The sequence below is a fragment of the Piliocolobus tephrosceles genome, chromosome 14 (genome assembly GCF_002776525.5).
Source record: "Piliocolobus tephrosceles isolate RC106 chromosome 14, ASM277652v3, whole genome shotgun sequence".
NCBI classification, from domain to species: Eukaryota; Metazoa; Chordata; class Mammalia; order Primates; family Cercopithecidae; genus Piliocolobus; species Piliocolobus tephrosceles.
In genome coordinates this window covers 75,945,222-75,957,766 of record NC_045447.1, presented here as the reverse complement: position 1 = coordinate 75,957,766, position 12,545 = coordinate 75,945,222, and the positions used below count along the sequence as shown (strand labels likewise).

The following is a 12,545-nucleotide window of genomic DNA, read 5'->3' as shown; positions in this document are numbered from 1 at the left end:
GGGACTTAGTCATAAATTCTTTCCCAAGACTGATGTCCAGAATGGTGTTTCCCAGGTTTTCTTCTAGGATTCTTATAGTGTGAGGTTTACATTTAAATCTTTAATCCATCTTGAGTTAGTTTTTGTATATGGTGAAAGATAGGAGTTCAGTTTTATTCTTCATATGGCTAGCCACCTATCTCAGCATGATTTATTGAATCAGGAATCCTTTCCCCACTGCTTATTTTTGTTGACTTTGTCAAATATCAGATGGCTATAGGTGTGTGGCTTTAGTTCTGAGTGTCTATTCTGAGTCTCTGTTCCATTGGTCTATGTGTACCAGTACCATACTGTTTTGATTACTGCAGCATGCTTCCAGCTTTGTTCTTTTTGCTTAGGGTTGCTTTGGCTGTTTAGGCTCTTTTTTGGTTCCATATGAATTTTAGAATAGTTTTTTTTCTAGTTCCGTGAAAAATAACATTGATAATTTGAAAGGAATGGCACTGAATCCACAGATTGCTTTGCACAGTATGGCAATTTTAACAATTTTGATTCTTCTAATCCATGAGCATGTAATGTTTTCCATTTGTTTGTATCATCTATGATTTCTTTTGGCAGTATTTTGTAGGTCTCCTTGTAGAGATCTTTCATCTCATTGGTTAGATGTAGTCTGAGGTATTTAATTTTTTTGTGGCTATTGTAAATGAGATTGCATTCTTTATTTGGTTCTCAGCTTGAACATTATTGATATATAGAAATGCTACTGATTTTATATCCTGAAACTTTACTGAAGTCATTTATCAGTTTCAGGAGCCTTTTGGTGGAGCCTTTAGGGTTTTCTAGATATGGAATCATATCATCTGCAAAAAGAAATAATTCCACTTTTTCTTTTCCTATTTGAATGAGAGGGTATGTCTTGATATGGGATCTGGAAACCAAGTATCTGAAAAGTTCAGTTTTGCTATGAGAAAAAAACCATTACTCTATCAAAAGGAATCAAGGCTTAATAAAATATTTCATATTTTACATTGAAGGATGAGGAAGCATATAAAGAAAATAGGCATCAAGGTTGGTGGCTGAAATAATGCAGAGAAGTAAAATCAAGTGCAAGTTCAGATTTGGTGACTTGGAGTCTCAACTTTGAATAGACAATGTATGTTCCATATTATGTAGCATAATTCAGGGATTTCTTTACCCTTTAGTCTCAGGTTTGAAAGAGGAGTTCTGATTCAGAGCCTGGGAGTGTTCCTGAAACCACCAGTGTTTCTACAGGCAATGGAGGAAAAGTCTAGCCTTTAGAACAAATTGGTTTTTAGGGAGCCCTTGCTGCCCTTTTCATGCCTTTAAACACATAGCCAAATCCTCCATCAGCCTTCACGTTTACAACAAGAACAATTCTCATTTTTTAACTTAGGGAAACACACCATTCAGGACAAGACAATAATAAACACTACTAAATTATGTGAAAGGGTTATAGAACATAAACTCAAAGGAGGGCTGAAGTTGGTTTGAATGCATAGTTGGATGCTTCATTGTAGCCACATAGGCATGAGAAGGGCAAACTGCTGATATTTGCTGAGGATCAAATTATGCTCCACAAGATCATGCTCGCAAGAACTACCAGAATATCCAACAAAATCACTAGAATCTAAGACTTGCTCAAGAATATTTCTCTGAGAATAGGCAGCCATAGAATGAGTTAAGTGAAGCCGGACCACAAGACCTCACTGGATTAACGTCCTGATTTTTCCATTGCATAAGTTTACTCTGGGCAAAATTATGGTTGGGGGGAGGTTAGGGTGGGAGGTTGGAGAGGGAGAGTGGATCCACACTCTGATAGATCCTATTTAACTAGTTTTACTTTACTGTGCAGACTACCTCCCACAACTGGTAACCCTGAATGTGGGCAGACATGCTTCCAGAAATGTGAGTGGAGGCAGGGGGGAATAAAGAAAATGCAACTACAAAATTGAAAACTCATACTAGCACAATGATGTTTAAATGATTTTCAAGTGCTGGAAAATCGCTGGTGTGGAAGAGAGTTGCCTGACGCTTTGGCTTGAAGGCCAGGGCTTGTCACTTACCACGTCAGGAGAAATTCCTCTCCTTTCCACAATAATCTCTGCACTGCCTACCTCATGAGGTCCTTGCGATGCCAAGATGCCGCCAGTGTGGGTTGCGCCTCAGCTGAGCACAGATTCTGCAGCCTTGTGCTTTGGGCGGGAAGTCCCACCTCCGCAACCCTGACCCGACAGGCTCCCCACCCCCACCACCCGGAAGTGAACACCACGAGCTAGTGCGTCTACTTCACAGGCCAGGCCATCAACTCAACTGCCAAGGGGTCCGTTGTACCAGCTGGGTCATGGATCTCTCCCACCTGAAATCTGACTCCACCCACCAAAAGTCTGAGCCTGCAGGCCTAGATTTCGACTCTGCTGGCCAAGATTATTTCTCTGCAGCCCAAGAATTTGACTCTTTCTACCAAGAATTGAACCTGGACTCTCTTAATGAAGATCTTCTTTCCCAGTCCATGCCACATGCCAGGACAGAGACCTCTGTGGGCACATATGAATCCCACTCAACTTCTGAACTGGAGGATCTGACAGAGCCTGAGCAAAGAGAACTCAAAGCCAAACTCACTAAATTGGAGGCTGAAATTGTAACCCTCCGCCATGTACTAGCAGCCACAGACAGACGCTGTGGGGAGCTCAAGAGGAAGTTAGGCTTCACGGCCTTGGTAGGGTTGAGACAGAATCTATCCAAGAGCTGGCTTGATGTTCAGGTCTCCAACACCTATGTGGAACAGAAGACCTCAGCTGCTCTGTCCACCATGGGCACTGCCCTCTGCAGGAAGCTTGGAGGGATAAAGAAGTCGGCCACATTCAGATCTTTTGAAGGTCTGATGGGGACAATCAAGTCCAAAGTGGCAGGGGGCAAAGAGCTTGGCCCTGACTGTCTTTCTTCTGCAGAGGGTGGGGATGATCCGCTCTCAGTTTTGGGGAGTGGGGAAGACCCACTCCAGACTCCGGGGAGTGGGAATGATCCACTCCCAGTTCTGAAGAATGAGGATGACCAGCTCCGCTTTCTGGAACCAGAATGAGCCCCCTTGGTAACCTTGCCTGGTACTAAACCAGAGCAAGAACCCCCTTCCCTCATTACATTTGCAACTCTGCCCAACAAAAACAAGCAAGCAAACCACAATGGTGAAGTGGTTAATTCCAGAAATTGACAGAATCCAGTTTTGAGAAAAGAACATAGATATTTGCTGCTCTTAAGATAGAGAACCCAAAGTTTTGTACCTGGTTATTTTGCACTTAAGTTTATAGATGAAATGTGTCATTATATTAGCTTTCCTGAGACTGTATCTAATGGGCAAGTCAGTGACTCCAGAGGGGTCTTAGTCAAAGACCAAACTCTCTTTTGGAAAACTAGTCTATTAGAAAGCCAAAGTAGATTTCTGTTTAAGCTTGAAAGAGGTATGAAGTAATCTGTAGTTTTTTGGTTTTTTCCCTTCCCCATTTCCTTCCTTCCCTCAGTCTCAGACAAAGTCACCTTGAAAGCTCTACCTGGCCTACAACTTTTTTTTTTTTTTTTTTTTGAGACGGAGTCTTGCTCTGTCGCCCGGGCTGGAGTGCAGTGGCCGGATCACAGCTCACTGCAAGCTCCGCCTCCCGGGTTTACGCCATTCTCCTGCCTCAGCCTCCCAAGTAGCTGGGACTACAGGCGCCCGCCACCTCGCCCGGCTAGTTTTTGTATTTTTAGTAGAGACGGGGTTTCACCGTGTTAGCCAGGATGGTCTCGATCTCCTGACCTCGTGATCCGCCCGTCTCGGCCTCCCAAAGTGCTGGGATTACAGGCTTGAGCCACTGCGCCTGGCCTACAACTTTTATTTTAAAAAGATGATCAAGAAAACTTCATCTTCTCTGAGACCCAGAAAAAGACAGGAAAATAGTAATAGTGCACTTAATGTTACATTATTAATACAGGTTTTGTAAAACTTGTTTGTTTTCAAAGCTCTGGACTAAGCAAAACAACAGCATCAGTTTAGGAAATTGTTACTACTTTGCACACAAACTGAAATTGCAACTTTGCCTTGTGCTTTGTTTATAATTTCTTTATATATCAAAATGAGTGTTTTAAAGTTTAACCCTTGAAGCAGCATGTCTTTGCCATAGCAGCACTTCACTTAAAAGGAAAAACTTGTTCCTCTGGCAGCAATTCCTAGCTACTTACCACCTCCAGCTGAGGGGCTGGAGGAAAACAGGTATAGCCAAATTCAAGAAAGATACACCCCTGTCTCAAGGAACATTTTAAAAAGAATGTCTGTCCCCTGTGATGCTGGCTGTTATGTCTTTGAATGGACCTAACTATACATTTTTGCTCTTAACTCCAAGTCTGCCCTTCTTTTTAGGTAACCCTAAATGAGAAGGAAGCAGAATATAACCCTCTGGAGAGCTCAAGACAGTAGGAACCTGGACTGTGCTTGTTTCAATTTTCTGATATCTGATTTTCACAGGAATATACATTTTGTTTGTTTTCCTTTTCCATTTCCAAAATGCCAAGATCTGGGAGCCTTTTTCATTCCTCTAGTCACACTGCCTGAGATAGAAGTTTGTGTCTTATTGGCTGTGGGCAGAGACTAGGACTCTTATTTGCTTGGGTACATTTCAGTAACCTCTCACTGCCTAAAATGGTAGTCCCACCAGCCTAAGAAGATGATTCTGTTTTGTTGACTCTTGAATGCTCCCCCAACATTCCTTTGGTTTTCCTATAAGCAAAACCAAATACCACTATAAATACAAAAGCATTTGGTAAACTGTAAAGTTACTCATGTATCCCAACCCTCTACAGATTTCTGAAGACAAAATTTTGCTTGGATTAAAACAAGATGTTTTACTATTTTGCATGTTTGATTTTTAATTTGTTGCGTTTATCAACCAAAATGGCATTGTATGCTGAAGAACAAGAGGTGAGCTTGCAGCATACAAGAAATGAAAGTAGTCCAACAGGCAAAGGCTTTGGCATATTTCAGGAAAGCTTGTGTTAGGGACAATCTCAGACTATTATCATGGGCCAAACCTGAGAGATGTTATATTTTCTTTAATAATTTCTAAAACAGTAGTAAGTTTCCCCAATAAATTCTCAACTCTGTAAAAGTAGTAAAGTACATATTTATTTTTGTTGATCATTGTTTTCCCATTTCTGGCTTAGGATAGATCTTCAATAAACACATGTTAAATCAAGGAAGGAATTAACATCATATACTTCAGACATCAAATCTTGAATCTAAGAGATTATCAACAACATGAACTTGTTAACAAGTTCCTTTTGCTTTTAAACAAAAATATCTTGTTTATTCAAAGCCTATCTGAGACCCTACTATGTATCAAGAGCTGTCCCAGGTTCTCAAGGCATAGAAGTAAATTAGACATTGTATGTGCTCTCTAGAAACACTCAGACTTTAAAATCATTATAATTCAGTGAGTGCTAAAATAGAGCTGTGTGCCAGAAGTCTTGAGGAAGGGGTGTTCAACTCTGTCTTGGTAGGTCAGTAAAGCCTTTAGAGAGACAGAAAGTCTTAGAGGACTAGGAGAAGTTTGCAGACAGACAAGAATAGAACATTCCAGACAACATCCAGAGGAACTGAGTCACAAAGGAATGTATAAGAATGGCATATTCTAGGAACTAACAGTACATCACTGCGGCTAGAGAGGAAGGGGAAATGGTGTTACATGAGTGAAGGAGGAGAAATGGTGTTACATGATTAAGAAAAAATAAGCAGGGGGCAAAATCATAAGTAGTCTTACATACTACCTTAGATATTAATATTTAAGCCTGTAGGAAACGGGAGGCATTGAAGCACTTAAGTAAAAAAGTAACTATCAAATTTTTGTTTTAGATTACTCTGGTCATCAGAGAAATAGATTAAGTATTAAAGAGGTAGAATCTCTCAGACTTAGGAACCAACTGCATAAGGTCAGGGGAGGGGGATAAATTTGCAAGATAATAAGGATGTAGAATTGAAAAGACCTGATATTATTGAAACTGGAGTTGCACATTCATTTTGCTTTGGCTTTTTTGTATCAGTGGTCATGGGCACCAAATAAAATGCTTCCATGAACATTTGGATTCTGGCTCTAAAGTTTCCTTGAGATTTATTTTTTCCACCTGCTTCTACCCTTCCTATGCATTGGCTTTCTTCATCCTCTACCCTGTCTGCCTTCATAACTTGATCGTCTCCACTCATCTAGGCCTATTTGGATTTTGTAGCCCAGCTTAAGTCTATTTAACTTGGCCAATTCAGGATGCAATTTTCAATAGTTCCTAGAATATGTGTACACCCAAAGATTCACATCCCTAGGTTTCACTCAATACCTGAGAACTACCAGATGGGAATGACACTGAAACAAAATTTCCTGAGGCCCTCAATTTTCTGGGACTTTAATTGCCCATATGAGTGAAGAGATTAGGATAGAAAATTGAGACAAGATGACATGGCCTTGATGTTTATGTCTTCCCACCCCAAATTCATAGGTTGAAATCCTAACCAAGGGTGATGGTATTGGGAGATGGGGCCTTTTGGGAAGTGATTAGCCCTATAAATGGCTTATCAACAAGCCAAAGGGAGCTTGTTTGCCCTTTTCACCATGGGAGAACACAGTGAGAAGGCACCGTTCATAACCCTGGAAATAGGCCTTCACCAGACACTGAATCTACAGATAACTTGATCCACCTCCAGAAAAATAAGTGATAAATTTCTGTCAAGCTACCCAGTTTATAGCAGTCCAGATGACTAAGACACAAGAATTGAAAGTTATGCTTCCCAGAGATAACACTTCCCATGCTGCTGGCAAGGATGATGATAGAATACCAATCCCTATGTTCCTGAAAAAAAACACATGGCAGATACAGTAGACAAATACCTTAAAACTAGCTTAAAGATGCTCATAGAACTAAAAGGAGATGTGGAGAAAAGAAAATTATGAGGCTGGGCGCGATGGCTCAAGCCTGTAATCCCAGCACTTTGGGAGGCCAAGACGGGTGGATCACTAGGTCAGGAGATCGAGACCATCCTGGCTAATGCGGTGAAACCCCATCTCTACTAAAAAATACAAAAAACTAGCCAGGCGAGGTGGCGGGCGCCTGTAGTCCCAGCTACTCGGGAGGCTGAGGCAGGAGAATGGCGTAAACCCGGGAGGCGGAGCTTGCAGTGAGCTGTGATCCGGCCACTGCACTCCAGCCTGGGCGACAGAGCGAGACTCCGTCTCAAAAAAAAAAAAGAAAAGAAAAAGAAAACTATGCATGAACAAAATGGAAATATAAATAAAGATACAGAAAACCTAAGGAGAGAAAAAGAAATTCTGGAGTTAAGAAGAACAATAATTGAAACAAAAAATTCACTGGAGGGATTCAAAAGCAGATTTGAGCAGACAAAAGAAAGAACTAGTGAATCTGAGAAAAGAAAATGAAACTTATGAAGTCTGAAGAACAGAAGGAAAAAAAATTGAAGAAAAGTCAATAGAGCCTAAGGTACTTATAGGACACTATCAAGCAGACCAACAAATACAATGTGAGAATTCCAGAAGGAAAAGAGAGAGAGAGAGAAATGAGCAGAGAGTATATTTAAAGAAATAACGGTGGAAAACTTTACAAATCTGAGGAAAGATGTAAATATAAACGTCCAAGAAGCTTAACAAACTCCAAGAAAAATGAACTGACAAAGACTCACACAAAAACACACTATAATCAAACTTTGAAAGACAAAGACAAAGAAAGAATCTTGAAATCAGAAAGAGAAAAGCAATTCATCACACGCAAGAGATACTCAATGAGATCATCAGCAGATTTTTCATCAAAACTTTAAGGCCAGAAGGCAGTGGTTCAATATATTCAAAATGCTAAAAGTAAAAAAAGCAAAACTGTTGTCCAAGAATCCTATATTTGGCAAAACTGTCCTTTAAAAGTGAGGGAGAAATTAAGACATTTCCAGATAAGCAAAAGCTGAGTTAGTTCATTACACTAGACCTGTGGCTGTAACTCATAGCCACATGAAGAAATAAAGATATTAATAAAGGTAAATACAGAGGCACTTATAAAAGCTAGTGGTTTTACAAATTCATCAGCTAATGGTTTGTAACTCCACTTTTTGTTTTCTATACAATTTAAGAGATTAATACATTTAAAAACATATTAATCTAAAAGTTAGCATTATTGTAACTTTGCTTTGTAACTCCACATTTTATTTTCAAATAATTTGAGAGACTAATGCATTTTAAAAAAGTATTCATTTACATTTTCAGACACACAATGTTTAATAACGTAATCTTGTGACATTAACAATCAAAAGAGGTGAGGGCAGAGCTATAAAGGAGCAAAGATTTTGTATGTTACTCAAGTTAAGATGGTATAAATTCAGAGTGTTATAACTTTTTGTTTTATTTTGTTTGTTTGTTTGTTTTTCAAGATGGAGTCTTGCTTTGTTGCCCAGGCTGGAGTGCAGTGGCGTGATCTCGGCTCACTGCAAGCTCCGCCTCCTGGGTTCACACCATTCTCTCACCTCAGCCTCCCGATTAACTGGAACTACAGATGCCCACCACCACGCCTGGCTAATTTTGTTTTTGTATTTTTAGTAGAGACAGGGTTTCACCATGTTAGCCAGGATGGTCTCGATCTCCTGACCTTATGATCCACCCGCCTCAGCCTCCCAAAGTGCGGGATTACAGGTGTGAGCCACTGCACCCAGCCTAGAGTATTATAACTTTAAATATAAAATGTAATTCCCATGGCAACCTTAAAGAAAATAGGTGTAGAATGTATACGAAAGAAAATGAGAAAGGAATTTAACTATTTCACTACAAAAATAAACTAAACACAAAAGAAGACAATAATGCAGGAAACAAAAGGTAAATAAGATGCACGGCATATAAAAAAACATGTAACAAAATGAAAGAATTAAATTCTTCCTTATCAGTAATTACTTTAAAAGTAAATGGAGTAAACTCTCTAATCAAAAGACACAGATTGCCAGAATGCATAAAAATACATGCTCTAGAGAGATTCCAAGATGGCCGAATAGGAACAGCTCCAGTCTGCAGCTCCAAGCATGAGCAACACCGAAGACAGGTGATTTCTGCTTTTCCAACTGATGTATCGGGTTCATCTCACTAGGCTTGTCAGACAGTGGGTGCAGTCCACGGAGCAGGGCAGGGCATCACCTCACCCGGGAAGCACAAGAGATCAAGGAATTCCCTTTCCTAGCAAAGGGAAGCCGTGAGAGATGATACCTGGAAAATCGGGACACTCCCACCCCAATACTGCACTTTTCCAACAGCCTTAGCAAACAGCACATCAGGAGATTATATCCCACGCCTGGCTCAGAGGGTCCCAGACCCACAGATCCTTGATCACTGTTAGCACAGCAGTCTGAGATCAAACTGCAAGGCAGAAGCGAGGCTGGGGGAGGGGCGTCCGCCATTGCTAAGGCTTGAGTAGGTAAACAAAGTGGCCGGGAAGCTCAAACTGGGTAGAGCCCACCACAGCTCAAGGAGGCCTGCCTGCCTCTGTAGACTCCACCTCTGGGGGCAGGGCATAGCTGAACAAAAGGCAGCAGAAACGTCTGCAGACTTAAATGTCCCTGTCTGACAGCTTTAAAAAGAGTAGTGGTTCTCCCAGCACAGAGATTGAGATCTGAGAACGGACAGACTGCCTCCTCAATTGGGTCCCTGACCCCAGAGTAGCCTAACTAGGAGACACCTCCCAGTAGGGGCTGACTGACACCTCATACAGCCGGGTGCCCCTCTGAGATAAAGCTTCCAGAGGAAGGATCAGGCAGCAACATCTGCCGTTCTGCAATATTTGCAGTTCTGCAGCCTCTGCTGGTGATACCCAGGCAAACAGGGTCTGGAGTGGACCTCCAGAAAACTCCAAAGGACCTGCAGCTGAGGGTCTTGACTGTTAGAAGGAAAACTAACAAACAGAAAGGACATCCACACCAAAACCCCATCTGTACGTCACCATCATCAAAGACCAATGGTAGATAAAACCACAAAGATGGGGAGAAACCAGAGCAGAAAAGCTGAAAATTCTAAAAATCAGAGCACATCTTCCCCTCCAAAGGAACACAGCTCCTCACCAGCAACAGAACAAAGCTGGATGGAGGATGACTTTGACGAGTTGAGAGAAGGTGGCTTCAGATGATCGGTAATTACAAACTTCTCTGAGCTAAAGGAGGATGTTCAAACCCATCACAAAAAGCTAAAAACCTTGAAAAAAGATTAGACGAATGGCTAACTAGAATAAACAGTGTAGATAAGTCCTTAAATGACCTAATGGAGCTGAAAACCATGGCATGAGAACTATGTGACAAATGCACAAGCTTCAGTAGCCGATTTGATTAAGTAGAAGAAAGGGTATCAGTGATTGAAGATTAAATGAATGAAATGAATCAAGAAGAGAAGTTTAGAGAAAAAAGATTAAAAAGAAATGAACAAAGCCTCTGAGAAATATGGGACTATGTGAGAAGACCAAATCTACATCTGATTGGTGTACCTGAAAGTGACAGGGAGAATGGAACCAAGTTGGAAAACACTACTCGGGATATTATCCAGAAGAACTTCCCCAACCTAGCAAGGCAGGCCAACGTTCAAATTCAGGAAATACAGAGAACGCCACAAAGATACTCCTCAAGAAGAGCAACTCCAAGACACATAATTGTCAGATTCACCAAAGTTGAAATGAAGGAAAAAATGTTAAGGGCAGCCAGAAAGAAAGGTCGGGTTACCCACAGAGGGAAACCCATCAGACTGACAGCAGATCTCTTGGCAGAAACTCTACAAGCCAGAAGAGAGTGGGGGCCAATATTCAACATTCTTAAAGAAAAGAATTTTCAGCCCAGAATTTCATATCCAGTCAAACTAAGCTTCATAAGTGAAGGAGAAATAAAATCCTTTACAGACAAACAAATGCTGAGAGATTTTGTCACCACCAGGCCCGCCTTACAAGAGACCCTAAAGGAAGCACTAAACATGGAAAGGAACAACCGGTACCACCCACTGCAAAAACATGCCAAATTGTAAAGACCATCAATGCTAGGAAGAAACTACATCAACTAACAAGCAAATAACCAGCTAACATCATAATGACAGGATCAAATGCACACATAACAATATTAACATTAAATGTAAATGGGCTAAATGCTCCTATTAAAAGACAGACTGGCAAACTAGATAAAGAATCAAGATCCATCAGTGTGCTGTATTCAGAAGACCCATCTCATATGCAGAGACACACATAGGCTCAGAATAAAGGGACGGAGGAAGATCTACCAAACAAATGGAAAACAGAAAAAGCAAGGGTTGCAATTCTAGTCTCTGGTAAAACAGACTTTAAACCAACAAAGATCAAAAGAGACAAAGAAAGCCATTACATAATGGTAAAGGGATCAATTCAACAAGAAGAGCTAACTATCCTAAATATATATGCACCCAATACAAGAGCACCCAGATTCATAAAGCAAGTCCTTAGAGACCTACAAAGAGACTTAGACTCCCACACAATAATAATGGGAGACTTTAACACCCCACTGTCAATATTAGATCAGTGAGACAGAAAGTTAACAAGGATTTCCAGGAATTGAACTCAACTCTGCACCAAGCGGACCTAATAGACATCTACAGAACTCTCCACCCCAAATCAATAGAATATACATTCTTCTCAGTACCACATCACACTTATTCCAAAATTGACCACATAGTTGGAAGTAAAGCACTCCTCAGCAAATGTAAAAGAACAGAAATTGAAACTGTCTCTCAGACCATAGTGCAATCAAACTAGAACTCAGAATTAAGAAACCCACTCAAAACCGCTCAACTACATGGAAAATATACACTATGGAATACTAGGCAGTCATAAAAAAGTGGGAGTTCGTGTCCTTTGTAGGGACATGGATGAAGCTAGAAACCATCATTCTGAGCAAACTATTGCAAGGACAGAAAACCAAACACTGCATGTTCTCACTCATAGGTGGGAACTGAACAATGAGAACACTTGGTCATGGGGCAGGGAACATCACACACTGGAGCCTCTCATGGGGTCGGGGGAGGGGGAGGGATAACATTAGGAGATATACCTAATGTAAATGAGTTAATGGGTGCAGCACACCAACATGGCACATGTATACATATGTAACAAACCTGCACGTTGTGCACATGTTCGCTAGAACTTGAAGTATAATATTAAAAAAAAATACATGATCTAAGCAAGATGGCTCACTAGAAGCCCTAGTGCTTGTCCTCCTCACAAAGACAGTCAAAACAACAAATAAACTATATTTTAACAAAAATAATGGAGAGAGAGAGCAGAAGTACACCAGAGGAATAACAGAAACTTGGGATGGCCATATAAAGAATACAGGAAAATGCCAGGATTGAACCATCTCATTCCCCAACTGGAATCAGCTGGGAACAAGGAGGCACTTCTTCCTACAGTGAGAAAATAAAGCAAGAAATTCCCAGCAGCCCCCATCAACTCCTTGGACACCTACAGACCTCAGCACTGGAGTCCTCTGG

The 12,545-nt window shown here is 40.9% G+C and overlaps 1 protein-coding gene across 2 annotated transcripts; it reads left to right on the top strand.

Moving 5' to 3' along the window:
- The first annotated feature begins 2,260 nt into the window (after positions 1-2,260).
- TPD52L3 (TPD52 like 3) lies at positions 2,261-6,108 on the top strand. Of its 2 annotated transcripts, none has more exons than XM_023213382.3 (2): positions 2,261-2,876; positions 5,191-6,108. In XM_023213382.3, exons 1-2 carry the CDS (start codon positions 2,342-2,344, stop codon positions 5,193-5,195), a joined length of 540 nt encoding a protein of 179 aa, XP_023069150.1. In that variant the 5' UTR covers positions 2,261-2,341; the 3' UTR covers positions 5,196-6,108. The 2 variants fall into 2 exon arrangements, with proteins under 2 accessions (XP_023069150.1, XP_023069149.1); XM_023213381.1 differs by lacking the exon at positions 5,191-6,108 and adding an exon at positions 4,391-4,885.
- Positions 6,109-12,545: the final 6,437 nt, after the last annotated feature.

Bases quoted from the DNA above. Each gene is read 5' to 3' on its own strand.
- TPD52L3 (XM_023213381.1), top strand. From the start codon at position 2,342: ATGGATCTCTCCCACCTGAAATCTGACTCCACCCACCAAAAGTCTGAG.